We start from the raw sequence: 26,124 nt of genomic DNA, 5'->3' as shown, positions 1-26,124 counted from the left end.
CCTGCAGGAAAATTCCTTGGTTCTTCACTGGGGGGTTTAAGTAACCATGACGGTGATGCCAAGGACAATTTTGATTAAAAAATGAATTTATTTTTTACGTACCAACCTCCCAATACTCCCAAGTTATTTTGTTTATTTTTTTTCCCTTTGTCTAAACTATCTTGAAACTGAATATGGAACTCAGTGTTAAAAATGAAATAGGAAAAAATTTAATGTAAAAAAAGCCATGATCATGGTTCATGTTCTCTAGACAACACAAAATTTGGGCATTTCAAATTGTTGTTCAGAGGACAGCAAAGAAATGTAAAAAGAATTATGACACCCATGCAAGGCCATTGTACTGCTTATTAAACCTTTGCTTAACGACGTTCCTGTTGCTATTGCTGTTGTGTGGTTTTTTAAACTCCCTTTTTACTTTATATGATTTACTGTGAAATTAGTGCAGCATGACAGGCAGTGAGTTTCTAGTCTGCTTTCTAGCTAGACCACTGTTTATTATTAGTTTTTGCAAAAAGGTTTAAAGAGTTGGATTGGATTGGAATTGTTGAAATTTTTCCAGGTTGCTCTGGTTTCTTTGAGTGGCCCTTTTTTCTGAGGTCCCTCAACCTTGAAAGTGGAGGTAAGGAGGAACATGGCAATTCAGAACATTACCAGAGCTGTCATGTGGTACCACGAAGTGCTGCATACTACAACTTCCTAGTAAAAAACAAATGGGTGGACATACACAGCGATATCTTCACAGTACAAATAGAAGGAAGTCGAGTAGTTTTTAAGGTAATTTAAAATAAATTAAATCAGTCATTGAATTCTTAATTTAAGTGGTGTAAGCCTAACTGCTACAGTTGTTCTTTTGATTTAAAGTGGTATTAAAATAAAATATTAATTCAATGATGTTCATTGTGCTTGAATTTTGTGTTTTGTAGTGGAGACCTAACAAGGATAAGCAACTTTCAGGAAGAATTATTCAAGTTAAAATTTCTTGTGATTATTCAGCATCCAGGTCACTGACCAAAACAGGTTGTCTGGTGTTTAAGTCTTCAGGACAAATCACATGTGAGTATATTTGTTACAAGGACCTAAGGTGGCATTTTTTTATATGATATCATGGGTGACAAATTACTGACCTATGGCATTAAAAGGTAATTCAAATGGTATACTGGTGAAATTAAGAAATACTGTAACTTCACTTGTATGAATATGTGAATGATTTCCTAATAATTATAAGAATTTTGACAAAATGCACAAGAAATTATTTCCTAATTTACTTGTCACCAATTGATTGTAAACCCAATGACATACTTATTTTACATGCAAGTATTATCACATAACTTGTAAAATAATATGCTCGATTTTTTAAAATATTTTAGGGGTGAGAAATAGGAGTAATTTACATAATACCAGCTCAGATCAAGGTTCTGAATGCATATACCAGTATTGTGCTGTTCTTTATAAGTTTATGACGTTGCAGCTCAAGATAATTAAGGCTGAATCTCAATTTAAACCATGACTTTCATTAAACCCTGGTTGAACCTGTTAAATAACCACCAGCCGATTCATAATTGGCCCATTTGTTTTACACTAGTCTTATGTTGCTCAAAATTATAAAAATAATTGCATTTTTGCTGGTGTTTCAGATAATCTTCATTCATTGACGTCAAGCGGAGAGGTTTATCAGACCCCAGTTTTTGCGTCATTGTCAGCAGTTTCTTCAACAGCTCCTGAATTGGCATCTGTGGTACTGCTACCATCATCTTCACCATCTGTGTCTTCGCTGCAACCATCCAAAAAAACACCATCAATATCACTCAATCCATCATCATCATTTCCCTCACCTCTACCTCATCAAACCAAATTTGCATCCACCACTCTTCTTCCTACTTTTGCAACCTCAAGAACTGTGCATCGGGAACCATCCGTACTGAGCACAACAACCGAAGAAACTGTTGTCAGCTTAAAACCAACAAAGGTATAATTATAATGAGAAATTATATTAATTTTATGCTACACTGTGGTTATTGAAGCTGAATGAAAATTAGTGCTCATAAATTCTTTGGTACTTACGAAGTAGGGCTCAGAAAAGTACAGTTCATTTGTCTGGGACATATTTATTTTTTCAGGGATTTCAATAAGGATCAGGCACCAATTGACCAGCTGTGAGGAAGATTTTGCATGCCTACCTGGCTTGACCATCTCGCGGAAAGTTTTTCTCATAAAGAAGTTCAGTTCAACTAGTTTTGACCACCTGTGAAAATCAGTTGCCACCCTGCTGAAAACATTAATGAAACCCCTTAGATTTCACTCTCAATTGCCTGTCCTGACGAAATTGTAAACTGTTCATGCACCAAATTAATGGCTTAAAAACCCTGAGTCAAAGAGCAAATAACACTGTTGCTATTGATTTTGAACACTTCAATTTCCTCTTCTATCTTATGAGGGCTCTGCACACAGGTCAATCTGCATGCACATTTAGAAAGCCCTGTTTTTACACCGTAACTTTTATCACTGTGTTGTTCCATGAAATAGCCATATACCTTTCCATGGAAGACTTTTAGTATGAATGCACCCCCCCTCCCCCTTCAAAGGAATTGCAACCCATGACATTTCAGTTTACCTTTGAAAGTGTTTTCCTTTGAAATCTGTTGTCTAAGTTAATTAGAAAATCCCCTCACTCAGAATTTCAAAAGATCTTTCCTTCGGATGCAGGAATGGAGTTTTTTCCTGACACAGTGCACTATTCAGCATTAATTTGTACTATATACCTCGACCATTAAAAGTAAAAAATAAACTTAACATGTACTAAATGTAACAACTGAACTATGCCAAACTTGCTAACAATCACGTTAATGTAATGAAACAACGTTACGTTATAACAATCTAAACTTAAATGGAGTTCAATTCTGAGGGCATATGTGCTACTGCTAAAGTCTCTTGGGAGCTGAATTGTACATGTATAGCAGTGATAATTGTGAAATTCAAATTTATTATTTACCCGAAGAAGAACCAGAGATACAGTTCGAAAATTTGGGAAACTTCTCAGTTCTTTAGATCACTTGCAAGCTTTTACCCCGTTTTAAAAATCATGCACATTGATTGCCAAATGAGCAACATTACATCAATCATTAACTACAATCATTTTTTCCAATGTACAGCCCTCTTCAACCACCACAGCACCATCTAATTCTGCTGCTGTTAATGATGGCTTAGAAAACAAAAATGCACAAAGAAGTGGTGATGATAAAGGAGTTAAAATAATTATTGGCGTTGCTGGAGGTGGTGCTGTTGTTCTAGGGATTTGTATCATCATGATCATTGTATATTGCAAGCGGAGAAAGTCAAGGTATGTACTATGTGAAACAAGTTTTCCAAAGCAACCCATTGTGTACTGAGTGGATCTGGCGAGTTCTGTGAAACTCACATCCTATACCACAATGCTTCCCTTATTTGAAAACTAACAGTGAATCGAGAGATGCCAAGTGAAATGACTGTTATCAATGTGCTGAGCTAGTCATATTTGTTCCCGAGAGCCTGTAATCCCTTGGGTCAGGACCACAAATATCAGCCTTATGCCAATAATTCCAGTTTGAGATCTAGAGACAGGGATTAATTCACAGACTTCCAATCAGATTGCATTAGCTGACAGTTGGAAATGAGTACCTGAGGATTAAATATGTAACCTTTTTCCAACAAACAATATTTAGTGATTACTGGACATCCTGTAAGACCAGTGTTTTTTAACACTAATGGTTCCTTCCAGTATAAATAGAGTATTTATTTACTTCTTCTTCCTCTTCCTCTTCCTCTTCCTCTTCTTCTTCTAATTATTATTATTATAAAAGCTGCTGAAAATGTTATAATTGTAATATAAGTTATTGATTTTAATTATAAGTAAAATAACAATAAATATACTCCTCTGGTGATATGCTCCCTGAAACATGCAAAAATGTTGTCAGTGATAAAACATCCTAATTCATCAAAAAACTATTTCTAACAATTTTTGTATTTTGTTTATATCCTTGTACAATCTTTTGAAATAATTTTAGTTACTTTATTTCCACAGGACAAATAAGCACAAAAAGACGACCAAACTGGAAGGTAAATTAATTATTGTTATTATTGAGTTTGACCATTCAAAGCTTTTTGTAAAGGGTTGGAGACTGGATTGGGAGAGCTAGGGCTTATTGGAAAGGAAAGGAGTGTTGATAAGATGAGCTGCTTATTAATAAAAATAAATAATTATTTCCAGTGAAACTTGCCATCACTTTTTTTGCAGAAAAGTGTTCTTGAATGTTATTTTGTTAACTGGACCTGGGAAGGGCTCAGACTGCCATGGATCATGTGGCATCTGCGTTCGACACTCAAATGACACTTGATCAACAGTTGGTTGTTAGTCAGCCAAATGTCAATCGACTCGTATGCTTCGATGAGACTCTCGGCTGACCGTTGACTGAGATGTTGATTGAGTGTTCAAGTGAGTGAGTGTCAACTGAGATGCTGATGGAGTGTCAATCGAGTATTGATCAAGTGTTGATCAAGGGCATCAATCAAGGGTATCGATCAACACTCGACTGCAGATGCCTTCAGTGCGCATGATCTGCTGCTGTGACTGTCACATTCAAACCAGGGTGGGGTCTAATGAATAGGAGGAGGGGCTTGTATAATTCCTGAAAAACAGGATATTAGAAATGGCTGGGGCTTGATAGAGGTAGGTAAAGGTAAAGTCTGTATACAAGCCAAGTGGGTCATCAGGCCGGAGCTTATCCCAGTTTCTGCCGCATGAAGTGACTAGGAGTATTGTTACTCCACCCTAGTTGGGATGCTAGTCCATCACATCCAGATAGAGGGAATGGGCTTGAAATACAGAAAATACTGTAGAGCCATTAATAAAAAATAATTTTTAATTTATAATAAAGACAATTTTTCTTTCAGACAATGATATTCAAATGGGAGGACCAAGAGCAAAACATGTTGTGACAATCAATGAACAAGACAGTGAACCAACATACCAAGGCCTCAGTATTGAAAATGGTATGCTTAGAAGTGAGGAATAACCCAACAAACTAATGGTGATTTTAGAGAAAAGGGGTGATCTCCCACTCAGAAACTAGTAGCATCTGTCATGGATTAAATTATTACAGAAAAATAACTACCTGAATATTCTGAGATGGGACAAAACTATTTTAACCATTATTTGGTCTTATGTGGGTTTGCAGGGACTGCTGGTCTACTAAAGCCTTTCTTTCTTGCTTCCCCTGCAGGACAAAAACTTGAAGTGGTATTACATGGTAGCTTGGAAGATAATCACACTGTTTATCAAAGCCTGAACAAAAAAATACCCGAGACTCCTGTTTACCAGAGTTTGAAGAAAGGACAGAATTCCATAGAAGAACCAAACTTCAAACCACAACCTGGTGGAACAGGACAGACAAAAAAAAGAACCAAAGTACTAGAAGAACCGGTCTATGTTAATAGCCGTAGACAAATGGATGCAGAGCTAGGGAACATGCCTCAGCCACTTTATAATGTGCTCGAGTCAGATCCAGAGAAAGGTTATGGGGCATCAGAGAGTGATAATCACAGAGACACACAAGACCCTCTTTATGTTGTACTTGTTGGGTCGGATTCAGAGAGAGATTGTAGGGCCCCAGGGAATGATAGTCATGGGTACACATCAGACCCTCTTTATAATGTCCTTGAAGGTCCTGATGGTAATACTAGTGACATGCAGCCTGAGCCTTTGTACATCAATGTACCTAAAGGGCCTGAATCTAACCAAGACCCACAGGAACCTCTTTATAATGTGCTGGAGAGCTCTGATGCTGAAGACAACCCCACTGAAACAGAGGGTTCTTATGGCTCAAGTAATGTGGCCTCGTATAATGTTCTCAAGGAACCAGATTCAATTGGAGCAAACGAGAGTGGCATGGATTATACTCCTTCTAATTTGCCCTTTTCTCTAGCTTCTTATGACAATCAAGCATACGACCCAAGTCTTGAGCCTGATGTAGCATATGGCATAGTATGCAGGTCTGGGCCACCTCCAAGGGAGTCAGTATATGAGGCCCTTAGGAAGCCTGATAGGTGTGATCTATATGAGCCCCTGAGTAAAAGGAGAGCATAAAATAATTATATCATGCAACTTGCAAAACAGAGTAGTTTATGAGGTGTGCTCTGGTTAATCATTCTACATGACTGTGTGTTATTAAATAAATTAAGCTGAGATCAATCTTTACAAATAATTTATTATATATTAATTTCAAACCATAAATCCATTCTATCTAAATTAAAATTAATTTCAAACATCAGTACAGACACAAGTTTGGAACCCATGAGCTTACAAGAATTCTCCACACTGACTCGTACATTTTCCTATGTTAATAATTTTATAACTGTAGTTGAGAGAATTTGATCCTACAAAAAGACAGTTCCCCTGCTGATCAAATCTGTAATTCTTGTAACCTTTGTTGAGAAATTAGATCTTTATCAGTCTAAGTGTAAATTTAAGGGTTTTATTGGACTTTTTGTGGCTTTGTATGTAAAAATGGCCATACTGGGGAAAACACAAAGACAAAAAAGTAATTTCCTCTTATAGTTCATACTTTTTACAAATGAATAGCGAAAATCACAATGCCCAGATGTTGATCTAAAGTTATTTCTTGCCGATCAGATAAGACTACCAAGAAGTAAGAATGGTGTCACTGTGATCTTAATCACAGATATGAGTCCTGTTTGCAGTGACTGGCATCAAGCACATGAGTGAACGTGATTGGTTTTCCTACATGAATTGCCTTCATGAAAACTCCCTGAAAAATCACAATGGGCATGCTGGTTGATGTTGGTGACAAAGATGCCACAGCCACTACACCAATGTTTTATGCTAGATTCTAAAATTAAGGACATTGTGTCACATTTCAGCATCCTTGTTCTCATTTTCTGTGTCTGGGAGCACTTCAATATAATCTCCTGAGAGATCATTAGGTTCATTTTCTGATGGCGTTCCCTCAGAGGTAACTCCTGGTGACTTAGGCGAGTTGGGCCCCTCAACAACTGCATACAGTGGAGAGGGAGGGCTATTAGCTTCAAAGTCTCTTGTTTCAGCATAACCTCCCTCAGGCTCCACATCAGTGTCTTTATGTGAATCAAGATTGTCTAAACTTGAACGGCTTCCTGTCAGTACAATGATGCCCTCAGGTTTTGCATAATCATAGTCTTTACTCTTAGCTTTGTTTTGGGGTGGTTTAGGACTTGAGGCCTCGCTATATATATTTGACTCTGGTGGACTGTCAGTGGCAGTTGTTAGTTCTGCCAGGGGCAATAAATATCCTGAGTGGTCTGAAATTAATAAAAAAAAATTGCATTATAAAAATATCAAACACAAACAACCACGTTTGACCACATTTCGAAACACCAACAAGAGAGTTGAGAATACATGTGGCAGAGTATGTTGGACGAACTTCGAGGTGTTTGGAAATGTGGTCTAACATTGTGGCAGGGGCGGATCCAGGATTTTGTGTGTTGGGGTGGGAGGAGTGGCTGGTACCTTGGGGTTGCAGAATCAATGAAGCATACCCCCAAAATGTTTCAGTTTGAGAACTGGAACCAAGAGAGGAACCAAATTGAAAACTAACTACACCTGAAATACTAGGAAATGAATGTAACTACCATGAGGCACTTGGCCAGAGTGTTTCAGGGGGGGGGGGGGTACTCTTTTGGGGGTTGTTACTTTTGGAAGTTTACTGTATTGTTAAGTTAATATCTCTGCCAATCAAGATCACAATCATATCTGAACACCATCACAGTCATGAACCTGATGAATTATTAAATAAATGCCTTTGAGAATATTGAGAATGCTTCTCAATTAAATAAATTGAAGGCAAAGGCAGACCAACTTTTAATAAATGGCCTCCCCTCCCCTTTTTGTATGTAAAAGAATCACATATCATAGTAAAATACACTCATGTACATATATGTCAAGTTCATCCCCTCCCCCTCCCCCAAGTGCAGTTAGTAACCATACCTTCAGATGGCTTTAGAAGCTTCATGTACTCAGACCTGCATCTCTCTGGTGTAGGTTTCAAGTGAGCATACCCTTTGGGTCCTGATGGACTTCCAACTCTGGCATAACCTGGCTCATTGGTCTCTGCTCCACCACCCCATGGGGCAAACGCAATAGCTGTGTCATCTTCTGGGTTATACAGTGAATTATCTGATTGTGATATTAAAGGAAGAGAACAAATCACTTTATGGCAGAGAGGGTGGGAAAGAAAAACAAAAATTGGTTTGTGACCCATTATGTTTGATAAAACACATCCTGGGACTGGAACCCAAAAAGCTTTGAGATGCCTTCAGAAATCTGAATGTTCTTGGAATTTCCAGATGTCTTTACATTATTATGATCAACATTCCTTAATAAATCCAAGGATAAAAACAGGATGCCTGTGATTCAGAAAAAGTTGGCAGGTATAACCCATAGCAGGCAAGAAATCCCTACATCAGCACTTTCCTGTTACTTAAGTACTGTAGCTATTATTTTGGTTTATCCTTAAGTTAAATGTCCATACTTGACCCTGAAGGCTACTGACAATTACAGACAATAATTCAAGATTTTACTAATCTGTGAATGTGATTCTTACCTAGCTTTAATCGGCTCTTTTTTCGTCTCTTGTGACTCCTGAAGAAAATGTGAAATCAAAATCAAGTATTGTCAATATCACTACCCAAACTCCAATACAATAGACTGGAATATTAAATGAACTGGATTTCTGAATAGAAGCACTCTAAAGTAAAATGGTTGTAAAATTCTGTTACATTCTTAATTCCTCACTGAAAAATTATTTTTTCCAAAAATTCGAACCACTGTTCAGAAAATAATAAAAAAAAATCATCAAATACACTCTAAATCAGTCTCACCTTCGCTTCATTCTCCAACATAGCCAGATAATGATAGTAACACAAAGGGTGGCAATAACTGCACCTCCTGCGACAACTGCAATAAGCCAGATGGGGAGCTTGGTATTCTTGCCAACATCGTGGGACTCTTTTTTCCCCTTGTCAATGATTGAAGGGTCTGGAGTTGTGCTGGGTTCTGTTGGTACCGTGATGACATCAGGTATAACTGCAGTAATTACATGTGTTGTTCTTGGAACTGTTGTCTGTATAAATTAAAGTAAGACATCAATAACCATTTTTAGATTATTAAAGAGTGCATGCATGCAAATGCCCTTAATACACACATTGATCATACTCAAGATAATATACATGAAGGCACATAGCTTAGTTTCCTTTGCTTTGCATTCCCCCACCCCTCACTCCGTCTCGTCTCCGTCTCCGTCTCATATCTGTCTCGCGTAGAGCAAAACGAGAAGCACTTATGGCAGATCTAAGGCGGGAGACTGCCCCTACCTGTGTCTTTTGTACATGTATCAAGGCTGTGGTCTAAGAAAAACTAAGTGGAGCCCAAAGGCTCCTGACCATAAAATCCTGGGTGCCCAGCACTACATTAAAGTTTAATATATGAAAAAAGTAAGTTTTTCCAGTTACCCAAAGGCCAACGTTAGTTGCATGTGGCACCCAGACACCTCTAAAGCACATCCCTGTGTATGCCTGAAAAATTTAAGGTCAATTGTGCAACCCCCTTCCTCCTTACTGGAACAGGTAAGGACTGCCTCACTATTGTCCTGCACCTTACCTTCCCCTCTCCCTTAGAGTAAAAAAAGGGTGCCACCCCTCCCTTAAATTATTCACCTCTGGATCAACCACACTGTACATGTAGGTCTCTGCATTGACACCCTTTGAGACTGTAATCAGGGACAAGAGTGTCCAGATATATGCAAATGTGACGTTTTCAAACAGAGATCCATACTTCTTGCCTTGAGGAAAAAAAACCCAGTCACCTTTTTTTATCAATAGGCACCCAAGACACCTCCCCCCTGCCCCTTCAGCTGCTTTGTAAATTGTTGACACCATCATTTGGTTACACCAGGTTTGTTTTCTGGCAGTGTCTCATTTGACAACTACTGATAGCACATGTAACTGTCTGGGAACAATTTTTAAAACAGTTAAATGCCATATTATTAAATCATTTACTGTTAAACGTTTCCTTCTGCCTTCCACTGTATTCTTTATTACATACCATTACTGTAGTTGATGGTGCTGCTGTTGTTGCGACAGGACCTTGATAACAACAAAAACAAAAATAACTGCAATTAAATTTATTCAATGCCATTACAAAATAATTATTTTGGGAATTTTTTTACAACATAGCTTGCAAACGAAATGTTTGTTTAATCCAAACAGCACGGATATGTTAGACTGCACATTTTTAACATAACAGCACCAGTCCAGTCTATTTTGTGAGTGGAAACTAGGCAAGCTATTTTTAAGTTTGCACCCAGTGTGTAATTAAATTTTATGTCAATATTTTTTTCTTGCCATCACTGGAAAGCCCCAAATTAACAACAAATACTTGGACCTTTTAGCTTGAGAAGTTTGTTTTCCCATCACAGACAATAGAGAATAATTCTCAATAGTGCACACAACTATTTGAAAATTTGAAAGCAGCAATTCTCAAGAGTACCATCATGAACACAGTCTGAAATAGGGCAACAAACTGCCCAAGCTAAAAAGGTCAATTTACAAATTGGTTATAGATCTCTCTAATTTTGGTGCATAAGGGAAGAACTTATTAGAATAGGAACACTTATTTCAAATAATGGAGTGGAAATATTAAATACTATTGAAATATTAAAACCCCCTAACCAAAGGGAGTTTTCACTTTAAAGAGTTACTTTGTATGACTAGTACTTAACTACTTTGTCAAACACTGTAAAGTCAGAGTACTTGTAAGAAAGTGTTACGTACAAGGCAAGTTGGTGGAACTTCCTTTCACTTTGAACATAATACACAGCTTTTTGAGTGTGTCACTTCCTCGTCCTCTGGTTCTCTGACACTGAACATCGACTTTGACAACTTTTCCAAATAACTCAGCCACTGGCTTCCCTCTCCACTAAAAGGACAATCAAAAAAGTCATAAAGGACATGACTGTTATTCAATTAATAAACGACAGTTAAAATTCTTGTAATTGCTTATTGCTAATCCCCCAAGATTGCTAGTCTCTAACCAAAGTCTTCAACAGTTCTACTCACAGCTCATGGCCTTACTGCTCACTACTTGTGCTTATTGGCTCAATGTTTTACATTTCCCCACAGATTTTAAAGCAAATCAAAGATCTAAACTGCTTTGTGTCACTTGTGGGAAGAAATTCACTGCCAAACCAAACAAGTGTAATGCAAGCATAACGCTAGATCAAGTGAACAGGATACACTATTTTTCACTTTGCACTATAATTTTATGAATAAAATTTGATCTGCCTTGATCTGGCCCAATTCAAACCTTATTGACAATTAACTTTTGTGATTTATACCTGTTTGCTTGCTTGAAAGAGTGCATTATAGTTTTTAATTGGCTCATTGTGATCCCTACATTTTTCTTATGTTAGGGTTGCATATATTTCTTTGGGACTTCAGTATTTACAACCCTGAAGGGTTTCCTGAAAAAGATTGTCACACAGTTTGGAGCTCGATTTCTTCCATTTCAGGAACGTTTATGCCACTCTGTATTTCAGCCAATTTTGAGCTTAAATCTGTTGTTTGTTGCTTTATTTTATGGATTGAAATGATATTACTGATATCAGAGGAATTGAAAATCAGTCAGCGAGAATAAGTTCCAGATAATTTGTGTATTGCTCCAAAGTTTAGATTATGCTTTCATGCTAGCCTGTGTACATCCCGATGTGCTATACGTGTACAGGCTACTCTTGTGCTAAAAATAAAATCTACCAGTAAGGAACATTACTAAATGCAATTCAATCAGGTCTCATGCACGGATCTGACCCATTGGTGGTATACATGTATATACAGTGAGATATTGATCATAGACCTAACAATTAGTTGTTTTGAGTTATACCTGTTTGCTTATTTGCAGAAAATGTGCTTTGGAGGTTAGTTTTCAATCCACTTATTGTCATCTTTAGGTTTTTCTGTGTGACTGAAACCTGTCACTTCAACATTTTAAGCCTGTTATTTGTTGTCAAATTTGATCAAAACGCAAGTGGGTTACGTGAACCAAGGGCTCGACACTAAAAAAATAAAATGCTTAAAACAGTGTATTACAAATAGCTACTAATGCTTAAGTCTCCAAGGTCTACTGTACATCCCAGTCACTGTAAAAAAAGATAAATAAACAATTAAAAGTGCCTTGAATCTGTGCAACATGGTTGAAACTTGCATTTCCAAAATCAATAGCACCAAACACCATCAATTCATCGTTGGTTTTATACCTGTCTTTCGTATAGCCAAAATTGATTAAACCGCAAGTTGCCTGAACCACCTTTAGGAAATCATACATTAGGAATGCAAAGAATGGTTACACAGGAATGTCTCAGACAGGAATGCACCAGATTCACTCCGTATCCTCGTGTCCACATGACCAAACTCGTGGACATGAAAAAAAAAAAAAAAAGACACTAAAGCTAGTCCATTGCATATCACTCCCCCAACCACATTTTTATCAGGAGAAAAAATAAATCTAAACATACTTGCAAGGAGTGAGCATGTTTGGGCCTCTTCCTGTCTTCATGGTGAATGAAAAATGGCAGCTTGTTGCCTTTAAATTGTTGCCAGGTAACAGAGCTATCAGCCACAAGATAAGCTGTTCCTGTTACGAAACAATCTTCTTTGGGTAGACTTTTCAGTTTAATGGAACTAGAATTGTTGAATACTCTCAGAGGCTGTGAATCTTGTTCTTTAAGGAAGAACAAATCACACTCTGAAAATAAAACAGTAAAGTATTGTTATTTACATGTAATAACAATATTCTTGAACATAACAACCATTAAGCTGGGATAGATAAACCCTGCCTTACCATAACCTTGTTATGACGGCCACTTTTTTTTATCCCAGTGAAACACCCATACAATTTTTTATAATGAAACCCTGTTAATACGGCTACCCCGTTAATATGGCCAAATACCCCATTGTTAAATCCCAACTTGTTTAATCCTGTAATCTTTCCAATTTTTTGTTCAATTATTTTTTTAAAATTACATCTGCATTTTGGATGCTTAAATTAAAGGAACAGTTGCTTAGAAGTGCAACTGTGATAATTATATCTGTTACTTCTGTTAAGATGTCACTCAATTGAAGATGCTAGTGGAAAACCCTCCTAAGTGACTATTTAGGTCAAAAAATTTTTTTGTCAAAAGTGCCTGATTTTTTGCATGTGGCTTTCAATTTACTTACTTAACAATGCCTTGCTGTTTTTTTTCGCCAGTTTGCTTTTCGTTTTCGAGAAAATTGAAGCCAAAATATCCACATTATCATGGCCCGTTGATGACCATGTTAACAGGGTTCCATTGTGCTGGGTTTCTAAAAATAATGGCTTAATCAGCACACTACATAGTGGGTGCAACCAAGCAAAATAAATCTGAGCTAGTTTTAAGTACTTAAAATTGCATAGAATTGGTATATATAATTATATATAGATAGCAGATAGCAGTTGGTGCTTTGGATATGTGCTGCCATTTATCAGTTTTGCACAAAAAAGACAAAGTATTTGATGACTGCTTGTCAATCGACCAGCATAATATCCTCTTTTTCTGTTTTCTTGTCATGTTGGGAGACATTCCTGAGAACTTTTCAGAAAGCACAATTTCGTCACTGTTGCTCAACAAAACAAGTCTACCAACAGCTGCCATCATTCCAAATATCAAACCAAATTCATTCAACAGAGTTTGTTAAGGCAGGAACCGTGACGCCATCTGCCGATATGCCAGTCACATACGTTTTCGCATATGATTGAAATATGTTTTTGATATACTGGTTTTTAATTGAGCTTAAGAACATCATAAAAAATCAATTTCAATTCATTTTAAACTAGAGGAAGGCTTCTGTCTGGGCAGGCTTATAGTCAGAAGTGATATTTTGCTTACAAGTAGATGAGCTATAACTGGGGAAGGGGGAGGGGCTTATAAGTACAAGGGCTTGCTCATAAGCAGCAGTTTACAGTATTGTATTATTTTCATGTTCAATGCACATGGGGTTGGGAGGTCCTGCACTTATTTAGCACTCACTTTGATTCATACACCCCATATTGATTGCTAGAAATTATCACCTTAGTTTGTAATTCTAGAATGCAACAAAGCAAGTCAGTTCATTTATGTACAGGCATACTGTCCTACTAAACAGAGGATTTGCCAAACTTTGTAAAGAGACAGTTGATAAATCATGTCTGTTGATCATGGCTATATTGACATAGCTAAAAGACGTTACGTGGTTCATCATCAGTGATGAACTTGACTTACTTACTTACTGATGTTACAACCATGCAACAAAATTGACTTTGACAATTATGACCATTTCAATTTTATATATGGGTTCCTACCTTCACGACTCGCTTCGTTTTCGACACAAGATCCCAGATCTTCTCTGTAAGTACTGTTTGACCTCACACACTGGCATAAACAGTTTCTCGCTGAGTTTCTCCACACACCGTCGATCTGTTTACACGGATTTATTCCTCTGTTACAAGTTCCTGAGTAATTGAAGAAAACAAAGCGATCTCCAAATCGAGCGCGGGTTACCGAACATCCTAACTGTGCCTCCGCCGATGTATACACAAACAAATAAAGTAAAACAAAAGCTTGTATATAAAACTTCGCTTTTTCCAGCTTCATGTTGCCCGTCGAAAACTCAGACTCTCCAGCTTTGTTCCGCATCGTAACATAATATCTATCCCACATGTTCGCGTCAGTCTTGCTAGTAAGGCAACGTTTACGTCTCAAATTTGTTCGTCTGTGAAAAACTTATTCGATCGGTGTAGTTGTAGTCTACCGAAACAAGCCTTAAAACGGTGTATACACTTGAAATTCCGGCCACGTTCACGTAAGAATCAGTAACTTCTTGATCTTGAACGCAGAAATACTTCCCACACAACACACAACTGTCGATCTTTCAGGAAATTTAAGCTCCGCAACTATGTTTTATACCTTGATCACCGGAAGTCGCTTTGTTTCGCACGTCTGACGAGCTGGCAAGCACGATTCAGTTGAAAATAACGCAATCCAGTTCTAAAGTTTCCTTTCGAGATTAAATTGAAAAAGCTGCCACATTGAACCATAAAACTATTTTTCGTGTCAGGTATGAAGCTCTTCTCACACAGCTGTTGATAGCCCTGAATAATCGCTTCTTGTTGTTGTATGTTCTCGAATCTCATTCGTCGATGAAGCGACGCTAACTGTATTGGCTCATTTGCTATTTTTGGTCGTTAAGAGTAAGCTGATAACGATTTAAACCTTTTTGAGCTCAATCCAACTCTCTTTCGTAGGCCGTAGCACGTTTTGGCCAGCGTATTGTGCAAGTATTACGCATAAAACTCAAGTAATAAACAGGAGAAGAGTTTCAAGCGCGAGGTCATGTTCGTCCGCCATTTTTAGAAATCGATTTGTTTTTCCGGAAGGTACGTCAAGTAAAGCTTCATGCAAAAATTTCAAGAATCTTCCACTGCAGGGGGTGGGACGGGATAGTGGCTATACAACTACAGCGTGCAAAAAGCGAAACTAAAAGTGAAAAGAACGACGAATAATGGACATTTTCGCTTTGTCCATGGTAGTTTATCTCAAGGAAGATAGGTAAATATGTAAAAGAAAACCTACAAAGACATGATACTGTGTTATTTGTGACTAAGGAGGGGTGGGAAGGGAGCCACGTTCCCAAAACAATGAGGAAGACTCAAAAGGGGCGGAGGTGGACCACGTATTGTTAATTTTATTAATAAATAGCCTCCGGTTCTAATTTTGAAACAGAAAAATTTCGTAGAAATCTATTGACCGTATCAACCAGAGTTTGACGTTTTTGTACGTGACCAAATTGACAAGCGAAAAACCTTTTTTATCGCGCAAACCAACGATAGGTGTAAATCTGCATATTACATAGCACGCAATCAAAAGCTTACATTTTCAACATATAATTATTAATAGAAAAAATAATTATTAACGAAACATACGTAAACTGACCCATGGCAAAAGTCTCTCAACAACATCTTCAAGTTTCCTACCGCGAGATCGATGAATGAAGACCTTCGATCGCAAAACTCAGCAAACTGTTTGTTTTATTCTCGGCTGGCTTAGAGGGGCAAAATGACAAGAATAGTTCGGGTTTATCAGCATGCCTTAAACATGCCTTAGCTTACTTCTCGAGAAGAAGAGAGAAATAATTCTTTGTAGACAACGTCACAGGAAAAGGTGCAAATCTAAAGACTGGCCGATCTTTCGTAATTTCTGGGCCTCAATTCTTTGCGGTATGACGGTGAGGAAATGGTTTTAAAGTTGGCGTTCGATTCCCACTCTCTTAGATTTTTGCACCGCATTCGATGACAGAAAACGACTTAGTCCTGGCCGTGGTCTTAGGCAGTTGTGAGTTGTGGCAGAAAATCACATTCAACCATCCAAATGATTTTAAAGTGGACGATTATCAACGCGATTACATTGATCTTCATTTTTGCTGGAGTGTTACGCCCAGACAACTTCTTCATTGCAGGTTAGACACACTTATGCGTGAGTATGTTTACTATTTTAAAAGGGAAGTTAAAGATATTGAAAGCCTTTCAAGGCCCTTCACATACACTTGTGTTCTCGTAGAGTATTGACTTACCTATCTCTAAGTAATTATAGCTTTCATTGATGGTAATTTCTAAATGACAGTGTTCCGGGCAGTGCTCTCTGCGAAATTGCTATAACGCACTGTATCCCACAATAAGGTCGTATTTATCTGATTTTGGCATTTTTGCGGAGTGTTGCAATGTCTTTATTACATCATTTTTGCACAATGCTTTCTCAATAAGGACATTGCGTTACCCTATTACGTTTCACTCTCCAACTTCTGCTAACCCCAGCCGGCTTCAGGGACCCGTCGTTAGCTAATAAGATCTGGTTTTATAATAACAGATTTTGCTTTCCCGGAAAGCTAATTTAAAGACATGCCTGCCATGCAACCATAAGACAGCTGGTATTTTATTTCTTTCATTTTCTTTATTTGTTTACTTTCAAATTTGATTGCTCAATTTTTGTAATCAAATATGTACAATGTTGTGCTTGACTTGACAGTACAAGTTATCCCAATGCGTTTTATTTTCAATGGATTTAGAACTCTTATTTAAAAGCTTGTAAAATTCATATTAAAACGGATGAACTTTCGCGGAAAACGTTTCTAATGAGGAACTGTATGATTGGTAATGAGCCACAAAAGTAAAACTTAAATTATTGCGCAAAACTAATAAATATTGTTTCTTCTGTTAAAGGTGCAGTCAACTTTTCAGTTAGATTCTTACTTTTTCTGTACACTTTAAATGCTTTGCCTCGGGCATAGATACTCATTGAGATCAAAGGTTTTCCCAGCTATAATTATTCCCGCGTATTTTCCGCGCGCAATTGTTAAAACAACATATCAGGGACATTATCATCTCTACTATAAGGGCTCTTTCGCAGTCACTATTCATGTGTTTTTGGGCGAGAGAAGCTTGAATGCCAGAGTGTAATGACTGGATTTACGCGTGCAGGATGTCCGTTTAATCTCGATCTCCCCTCACCCGAAAATCAAATAAATCAAAGTTCATATTCCCAGGGAATGACGGAATAACTTAATCCACCCCGTTCCCAGGGTCATAGAGAGAGGACCCTGGAAACGAGGTTAAATCTTAGCCCCAGGCCTCCACGCTGCGCCTGGCTAGCTGTTGACTGACATTTGGGTTATAATGCGACCACTTCGTTTTGTTGGTTCGATCGTTTCAGTTGTTTCTGTAGCCTTCCTCCCACCCTGGGGACTTTCCTTGAGCTCTCATATGCTATCGTTTCTTCATCAAAGTTGCTCAAACAGATTCACTGGCTTGGTTTGTTCACTGTGCTTGCAAGATGGGTGTGGCAGGGGGTAAAACAAATAAATCACGACTGGTTACGGTCGGATAAGCCCCACGCTCATAGTGCCCTCGGGTATTCATAGGTTAAAGGACCTTGGTGAACCTTCGCCATTTTCGGTGCCATCGAAATTACTGACATTGCATGGTGAAGCGAAATCTCATGCTTTACTGCAAGTTGTGTTCCTGAAAGTATATTTCATTATCTTAAGTAGTTTCACAGTGATTTCCTTCATTTCGATCGACATACTGTGAATAAAATATAATAGGCAAACTTTCGCACGCAAACAAAAACATAGGTGTTGCTGACTAGGGCCCTTTAAGGGCAAGGGTAGAGTTCGTTGCTTATATGAGATTGCAACACGTACTGCTTTTCAGGTGCATGTGTTGACAAACACAATAAATGTTGTGATTGGGCAAACAAGGGCGAGTGTACAAGAAATCCATTATGGATGCTTCAAAATTGTCCTAAAAGCTGTCAAGTGTGTTTGGGAGTTCCTGGTGAGTGAGTTACTCTTGTACCTGTTGTTGTTGTTGTTGTTGTTGTTGTTGTTGTTGTTGTTACCGTAGCTTTAATTTCAGTATTAACTTCCATAAGCTTTCTGATTCATAACATACGGAGACCATGCGTACTTTCTACAGCGAAAACTTAAAGGCTAGTTGCTTTGCTCCCCAAAACGTTCCCTGGAAAGTCATTGCCTTTGTTCTCGTCGACCATCTATAAAATTTGATTCAATCGCAAAGGGTTTGTGCAAAGCTACGTACTATTAAGTGTATGCTTCTCCCCAAAACGTTCCCTGGAAAATCATTGCCTTAGTTCTCGTCGACCATCTATAAAAATTGATTCATTCACGAGGGTTTGTGCAAAGCTGCGAACTATTGTACTATATGCTTATGTGTATCGCACTTGCAGTCTATACACTGATGTTTTATACCCACGGCCCAGTCTGCAACACTTTGTTGCGGTATCGAGTGTTAACAATATATAATAAGTCTTCTTCAAATCGAAAAAACCTGACAGAAATAGCAATGGCTTTATAGTTCGTGCTACTAACTACGGCGGCAGATTGATTGGTCTGGGTTCTAGCCCTCGTTGGAGTCACTGCGGTCTGTTGTAAGACATTTGGATCTACAGTGTCTCTGGTAAAAAAATTGGAACCAGCGATCTGTGATGGAAACTTCCCAAAATCATGGAGGCTAAACTGTGATGTATTAGCATTCCGTTCTGCACGGCCGGGGAGTAGCCACGCTCCTTTTCACTTAATGCCATGGAAACGGGGTAAGGTCCGGCAGTGCCCTTAGGCCAGCGGCCTGCACTGAGTGCAACTTTAGTTAAGCTTTTTTCAAGGTAGAATAAAACCAACGAAGAATTATATGGACTTTTCACAGCCCGCTATTTTCTCGTATTTTTATTCGATCGTTGAACGCCGTCCCCTTGTTCTTCGCGCTCACGCTTGCTTTTTCTTTCGCTCGCGTTGAAAATAGGGAGTCTGTGAATAGTCGAGGAATTATAAGCCGAAGAGGACTTCTTCAAGATGCGCAATCAGCGATGTAGTTCTTTTTAAAAAGTTATGACTGTAACTTCTTCACAGCGTGTGTCAACATTTATAACGACCAGTATTGTCAAATGCAACTTGGAAACTGTTGGAGACCAGCCACCGCCGCTGATCTGGTAAAGAACTGCCGAAAAACGTGTGTGTGCAAATGCTGTTCGTCACCTCCTGTACCATTGCCAACAACTGCGACACTTTCAAAAAAGACGACTGCGCGCCAGACAACGACTGCGCGCCAGCCAACGACTGCGTGCCAGACAACGGCTGCCACCATTTTTTATTCAACTACGACCGCCCGTCAGACAACGGCTGCGACCGTTTTGTACTCAACTTCTACTGAAAAAGGAAAAACGACGACTGAAACAAAAGGTATGTTTGGTATTTACTCCATAAAAGTAGTTTTATAATAATTCACTGTAGCTAATGAACTTTAAGCTATAACTGATCGTACGTGTGTTGGCTTTCGCGACTTATAACACCCCTGAGATAGTTTCTATGTTTTCACGCGCTTGGCGCAGGTTGCCTTCTTCTTGCGCATGATAAAGGTTGACTCTTTTCCAGCGCTAGTGAAATGCAGCCAATCTCTACAAGATATTCAAAGTAATTCCTTTTGATATTATGTTGATATGGCAATTTTCTGAAATTTTTCCTGGTTGTCCTTTACCATGCAAAGTCCAAAAAGATCGAATTAAGAAAAAAAAGTATGCGTGGTCAATGCGTCAATGTTCATTCAAATTGTATCGTCGCTGGAATTGAAAATGCAATAAAGCTAGGTATGTTTCGTGATTATTTGTAATTACTGTTTATGTCTTTGATGAAGTTAGTCGCTAAAAAGTTTCCGCCATGTTTCTAATGCGCGCGTTAAATTATAATCAACAACAATGCGGAACTTTGAGAGCTTCGACAAGGAATTGAAATTTTCTGGGTTTTTTTTTAGAAAAAACTAGTATTCCCCAGACGACAAAGAGGACCAACAACGTAACTAGACAGGTGCGTAATTAAATAAGAATTATTCTCTTTAAATCCAGGCTGGAAACTTTCATCGGAAAATGTTTCCTTACTGAATTTATGCAATAATAACAGAGGGTCTTTGATGGGGGTGCTGGAATATCAGTCGTCAATTTAATTTTCCGCGATTCACAATAATCACATAAAATCTCATCCTCTTTCCCAGCTATCAGTAAAATTTGCAGATTTTAGGTGATAGCTATCTGTTAAAGGAGCTCAGTCACGGTTTGCGCATATTGAAAAGTTTAGCCTCAGTTTTTCAAATTCGTCGTTTGTAATCCGTGTCAATCTTCTCCATCCTTAGCCATCCTTGTTCCTTTATGGTTTATCATAATCTCTTTGGTGTTTTTCTATCTTATTAAACTGTTATTTTCAGGTTTCCTACCATTTAAAGGTAATTTTGTATGTGACCAGAATAACTCAAAATACCATGACTGAGCCCCTTTAAAAACGCGTCATTTCTCACCCATTTGAAGATTCCATATGGCCACGTGTGAAATTATCCTTCGCCAAGGCACCCTCATTCCCCACCCCCAGTATATCCTCTTCAGGGCGGATCTAGAGGGAGGTTGCAGGGTTGCGCCCCCTCTCCCACCGCCCGAGATTAAGCCTTCCTTTTATAACCGTACTACTATCCGCACTGTAACCTGCTAATCTCGAACACAGTTCTCCCACGGCCATGCAAGCAGCTTCAAACCGAGTGAGGTATGAGTACGAGATAAGTAGTCTGCAGTACAGTGATTTTTGTGGTCCAATTTCCAGGATATTGATTCAAGTGAGGCAGAGGCAAGTAGACTGAACGTTCTGATGTTGTCAGCCATAATTGCGGGAGTTGTTGCTTTTATCTGTGTCGTGGGGGTTGTGTTATTTTGCTTTTGGAGAAGAAAGCGCTCGTAAGTTTTTTTTTAAAATTATTATTGTTTTGTAACTTTTGTTTTTGGTTATGCCTGAATTTGTATCTATAAAGAACCCTATCTTAATACGATCAGCTGATCTGATAAGATTAAAGAAAATTGTACTTTATATAATGTGTAGAATAATGTTCCAGGTAGCTTTTAAAAAACAAACAAACAAACAAACAAACAAACAAACAAATTAAAACAAACCAAACAAATAAACGTGATCATTCGAAAAACATTTTCCCAGTACCATAAATTAAACTTCAGTTAAGGTGGGTGTCCGAAATGTATAACAAGTACACTTGAGAGAATAACATGTTGAGCTTGTCTTGTCTAATAAGAGCATTTTAGTCATTTTAGCCCTCGTATTTATGAGTTTGCGCAAAGTCTGTGACCGTAACTTTGTTTATTTCCTGCAGCCACTAAATGTTCCCTCTTCTGATCAGAAACAAGCACCACATTGTCTAATCGCATTCTTAACTAATTGTGGCACTTCTTTCCTTCTTCCTCGCTTATCAGACAGTGTAGCCTGCTTCTACTTCTCGCTCCAAACTCACCTAATTCCTAAGGTAATACTGGAGCTGAAAAGAAATCATTTCAAAAGACACTCTTTGAATACGTTGACAAGCAGTCTGAACATTTTGTCCTCTCTAGAGCTCTTATCAAAAATTAAACGCTCAATACAAGAACTGAAGTCAAACTGTCAAGTTTGTTTCTCAGTGGGTGCGTGGAGAGGAGATTTAACGCAAGTGTTTATGAACCGCGGACAGAAACCAAAAGTTTGTGTTCTTGTTTTTGGTGCGCTTTCCTGCTTGTACAGAACTCATTTTAGCATTTACAACTTGAAGCCTTTGAAGCTGTTCTGGGTTGCCGACCGAGACTCCAAGACACTAAAGCTTTCTAAAGTTCATTTCTCTTTTATCTTACGTGTATCCTTTAAGGATAGATGTAAGACTTGTACCAAAAAAGATAGTTCCTGTTAATGTAGGATTCCTTTTTCCTAACCAAAAAAGGTAACCTTACAATATTTTAGGGCTCACATGTACAACAACGGTTTGCCTTACCATTCATCTTAGTGCTTGCTGCACTATAAAGCTGAAATAAATTATCCGACAGCGTACCACAACGGTATTTAAAATGTTGGGTCTAAATGGGGTGTGGAAAATCATATACGTTTATTTTGGTCTGAAGTAAAGGGGAACCTTAGCGAACTGGCTGTCACTCCCCCTTGGTACCCCTCCACAATCTAAAATTTCAAGGAAGCAAAGAATGATTTACTAATTTGTACTTAAATAACATTATTTTTAACTCTAGGGGAAGCTTAAATCAACAAAAATGGCCAACTCTGCCTCAAGGTGTGGTTTGGTTAAATTTCTATTTTCATAGCATTTAATTTACATCGATTTGATAAGCAGACTGGATTTAACTAACTTGGAAGGTAATTAAAAATAGCTGGACTCATAAGGGATACTAGTGAAGAGTACTCCAGCAGATGAAAATGAGTCAAAAACGAAAGATATTTCGAGATAACTTCGTGCCAGAGTAAAAAAACACGAAACGAGGAAATGGCACAACAAAACGGAATAGGATAGTAAAGAAATGGGAAAGCTTGGGACAGACATCTCAGAGGATGTTCCACCATTATCTTACGTTTCAATTAGCTCTTAGACTTTTAAGTTTCTCTCTCTTTCGCTATTCCCAGCTCCAAGCGATACTATTCGCTCGGAAGAGATTATTTGGTTAGAGCGCCAACCAAGAAAAGATTCAAGAAATCCCATTCTGGGTTCTGTGGAGGCGGCTGCAATTAACGGATGTAATAACCAAGTTATTACCACAGGTAAATAACGCTTTTATAATTCGTAGCCATGCGGTTGATACTGGGTAACGGCGCAATGAGCTATGGTCGATAACGCCAAGAGCGCGGGAAAAAAGTAGCGCGAGGGCATTGGAGATGAGGGCACTGGAGTTTTCTTGTCTCCAGCTTTCCCACTGCCATTTGTTCTCAGGTTTTCTGCCTCTCGACCCACGAGAGAATACAAAGACTAGCAAATCCACTGTCGTATTTGCTGTGCCTCACTTTGTTTTTTTCTTGTCGTGCAAGTGAGTCTAAATCTTTCCTCGTTTATTTTCTGGTAGATTCTCGTAAAATTTCAGACGTCACGGACACCATTTCTCGACCGCCTGATACGCCTTTATATCAGGTGTTGGAAGGACCCTACGGAATGGGCACGATTATGGACCGAGCATTGTCCGGTCAGAACGAGCAGTCGTCCGAGCGCTTCCGATCTGATTCCGATTATGACGAGCCTGTGTTGAAAGAGGAGCGCGCAGCGATTGGTTCGCCTTCAAAAGGGCGGAAAAAGGAAGCTGTTTACGAAGACGCGCATCTTAAGAGATTCACAGACGCTGCCGGCAGTAGTGATACCTTAGACAACAACGATGAGTATTGTTATAGTTACACAACTGACCTACCTTTAAAAGATGAAAAAAGCAGACCACACGAGGATCCCAAAACAAACGGCCCTTTATACCACTCCTTGGAGGGCCCTAATGCTGGGTACCAGGCCCTTGAGGGCAAACCGGCTCCGACGAACGGTTACACGCCCATGGAGGGCGTAACAGAACTGAGTGGTTACCAGCCCCTTCAGAAACCAACACGGTCAGTCTATCAGCCACTCAGAAAGACAACTACTGAAACTCCTCGAAGGGCGTTCACAAGAAAATAAAGTCACTCTGTTTTATCTTTGTTACTTTTTTAAATTAAAATTATCTGCTTCCTTAGAGGAGCGAGTGAATGTATACTGCTTTGCTTTAAAAAAAAGCCTTAATTTGGTGGTCGGAAATGACCTCATGGTAAGGCTTCGAGAGCCGGAAATGACGTCACGTTTGTGTTTTTATCCACTCTTTCTATATTTCAGTGATGTGGTTTATTTTCCTTGGAAATCTAGCGTGTGAATTTCTAGCACTCTATGAAGAGCTGAGTTTTGAATGTAGAATTTCCTTGAGAATTTTAGCTGTAGGCTGTAGGTAATTTTTTGACTTAAATATATTGAGCTATACTTGTAATAAAATTGTATATGACAGTTCGCTTGAACTGTCATATACAAGAACTGTAAGAACGTTAATCTTAGAAAACATTATACTTGTAACAGTCGATCAATCTTTACAATACACAATCTATATAAACAATGTGGCGTTCAGTTGTGACTGAAGTAAACAATTCCCAGTCCCCGGACAATTTTGCATCCCTACACTAAATTAATGACTTGAAATTCCTTACATAGTTTAAGCTCGAAATTCTTTGGTTTTTTATGTATACCAGAACAGCGACTACAATAACGCGAAGAAAAAAATTGGCATCGTTGCAAACAATCATAGTTCGGGGTCTTTATTAAATATATTTAAATTCTCTCCGGGATAATATAATTGCATTTATTACTAACTTAGTGCAATTTCTGTATTTGATGAATTTCCTTACTTTCCAACAACGAAGCTAAACTTGTATAAAAATGTCCTGGACACTACAATTTGATATTTTTGTCTCAAAGTATTCAAGTGTTACCTGTAGAAATAACTGATTTAGGGTAAGTTTTCCATAAGTAATCGCGAACGGCTTGCACGGCCGGGTTGTTCCAAGCCCGATTTAGCTAATACAAAATTGGCGAGAATTTTTATTTCAGTTTACTGACTTTTCGGTGCGGTTTTCTGTTTATATTGTTTGTTCTTCTAGTTTGAGATTGTATAATCTCAAGCTACAGAAAAATAAGCATTGAAAAACATTTTAATACAGGAAAAATTAATATTTCGGTTAACTTTTAATCCTGGGTTAGCGTTAACCGGCTTTAGAACAACCCGACCCTGCGAATATCAACCTCATACTTGTCTGTTTCAAAGTTCGCCGACGTTTGTTTGTTCAACAACGTGGAAAAAATGTGCAAAAATAAAGCATTTTTTGCTGACCAATACTCTTCTTTTAGCGTTGTTGAAATGTAAACAGGAAATTTTTCTACTTGGGAATAAAAAGAAACATTGAAAAGAAATACGACGAACAATAAATGACGCAATTGGATTGAAGTGAGGGACAACATTTGTTTGTTCCAAATCGTGAAAAAACGTATAATAATAAAACATATTTTACTGGCCAATACTCTTCTCTATGTTCATCAGTGAATTATTTAACGTTGCTGAAATGTAAACATTAAATATTTTTAATTCTGAATGAAAAGACACTTTACAAGGAATGTGACGAACAATAACGTTTCAATTGATTGAATTGAATCGAAGGGAAATTTAACGTATGATAAAAAAGAATCGAACGGAGAATACCAGCAATGGTGCATTCTTGAAATTCTCATAAACTAATTGCCCGCTGGTTATAAATTATTTTATTCTCGGCGGGGAATATTTTTGTAGGATCATTTCTTGATCAAATCGTTATGCCCCCTGAAAGTTCCCACTTGAACAAACGAGAGGCGCAAAGGAAATTACTTACAAAAGGCAATATATGCTATCAAGTATATCGTCCTGATATTTGATGACCAGTGTTCACAACTTTCTATTTGTGTAAAATTGTTACAAGATCATTTTATTGAAAAGGCATTATAGAGTTCGAAACTTCGCACGCAGGAAAAACCCTGTTTAAGTTAATTGTTTACTGACTTAAACTGGGTTACTTTTTTCAGTAAGTAAAACCAGATATTAG

The 26,124-nt window shown here is 38.2% G+C and overlaps 3 protein-coding genes across 6 annotated transcripts in view; 2 read left to right on the top strand and 1 right to left on the bottom strand.

Moving 5' to 3' along the window:
- The window catches only part of LOC110068564 (uncharacterized), a 10,827-nt gene extending 4,604 nt beyond the window's left edge, over nt 1-6,223 (top strand). For both annotated transcript variants that reach the window (XM_089275948.1, XM_089275947.1), the window contains exons 3-9: nt 560-774; nt 924-1,053; nt 1,635-1,966; nt 3,150-3,337; nt 4,058-4,092; nt 4,927-5,025; nt 5,256-6,223. In XM_089275948.1, the coding sequence (XP_089132074.1) occupies nt 560-774; nt 924-1,053; nt 1,635-1,966; nt 3,150-3,337; nt 4,058-4,092; nt 4,927-5,025; nt 5,256-6,118 (1,862 nt within the window). In that variant the 3' untranslated portion in view covers nt 6,119-6,223. The remainder of the gene's footprint in view (nt 1-559; nt 775-923; nt 1,054-1,634; nt 1,967-3,149; nt 3,338-4,057; nt 4,093-4,926; nt 5,026-5,255) is intronic.
- LOC110068391 (uncharacterized) lies at nt 6,220-15,512 on the bottom strand. The gene is made up of 8 exons (XM_089275949.1): nt 14,438-15,512; nt 12,594-12,823; nt 10,858-11,002; nt 10,130-10,170; nt 8,908-9,149; nt 8,631-8,668; nt 8,015-8,203; nt 6,220-7,329 (listed from the first exon to the last, which is right to left on the bottom strand). Exons 1-8 carry the CDS (start codon nt 14,793-14,795, stop codon nt 6,902-6,904), a joined length of 1,671 nt encoding a protein of 556 aa, XP_089132075.1. The 5' UTR covers nt 14,796-15,512; the 3' UTR covers nt 6,220-6,901.
- A 555-nt stretch (nt 15,513-16,067) lies between these two features.
- On the top strand, nt 16,068-25,567 carry LOC110068563 (uncharacterized). 3 transcript variants are annotated; one of them, XM_089276225.1, is made up of 9 exons: nt 16,069-16,295; nt 16,406-16,590; nt 18,341-18,463; nt 19,555-19,884; nt 20,453-20,505; nt 21,286-21,416; nt 22,737-22,777; nt 23,125-23,259; nt 23,559-25,567. In XM_089276225.1, the coding sequence occupies exons 2-9, from the start codon at nt 16,503-16,505 to the stop codon at nt 24,146-24,148; spliced, it is 1,491 nt and encodes a 496-aa protein (XP_089132351.1). In that variant the 5' UTR covers nt 16,069-16,295; nt 16,406-16,502; the 3' UTR covers nt 24,149-25,567. The 3 variants fall into 3 exon arrangements, with proteins under 3 accessions (XP_089132352.1, XP_089132351.1, XP_089132350.1); XM_089276224.1 differs by having other exon boundaries at nt 16,069-16,590; XM_089276226.1 differs by lacking the exon at nt 23,125-23,259 and having other exon boundaries at nt 16,068-16,590.
- Nucleotides 25,568-26,124: the final 557 nt, after the last annotated feature.

The sequence above is a fragment of the Orbicella faveolata genome, unplaced genomic scaffold (assembly GCF_042242905.1).
Source record: "Orbicella faveolata isolate gen_17 unplaced genomic scaffold, um_ofav_v1 contig_4, whole genome shotgun sequence".
NCBI lineage: Eukaryota > Metazoa > Cnidaria > Anthozoa > Scleractinia > Merulinidae > Orbicella > Orbicella faveolata.
The sequence above is the reverse complement of the archived record's forward strand: the minus strand, read 5'-3'. Positions and strand labels throughout refer to the sequence as shown.

Bases quoted from the DNA above. Each gene is read 5' to 3' on its own strand.
- LOC110068563 (XM_089276225.1), top strand. From the start codon at position 16,503: ATGATTTTAAAGTGGACGATTATCAACGCGATTACATTGATCTTCATT. The intron at 20,506-21,285 runs GTGCGTAATTAA...TCCAATTTCCAG, and splicing joins CCAACAACGTAACTAGACAG to GATATTGATTCAAGTGAGGC. The intron at 22,778-23,124 runs GTGTGGTTTGGT...CGCTATTCCCAG, and splicing joins ATGGCCAACTCTGCCTCAAG to CTCCAAGCGATACTATTCGC.
- LOC110068391 (XM_089275949.1), bottom strand. From the start codon at position 14,795: ATGTGGGATAGATATTATGTTACGATGCGGAACAAAGCTGGAGAGTCT. The intron at 8,204-8,630 runs GTAAGAATCACA...TATCACAATCAG, and splicing joins AAAGAGCCGATTAAAGCTAG to ATAATTCACTGTATAACCCA. The intron at 7,330-8,014 runs GTATGGTTACTA...TATTAATTTCAG, and splicing joins GCTTCTAAAGCCATCTGAAG to ACCACTCAGGATATTTATTG.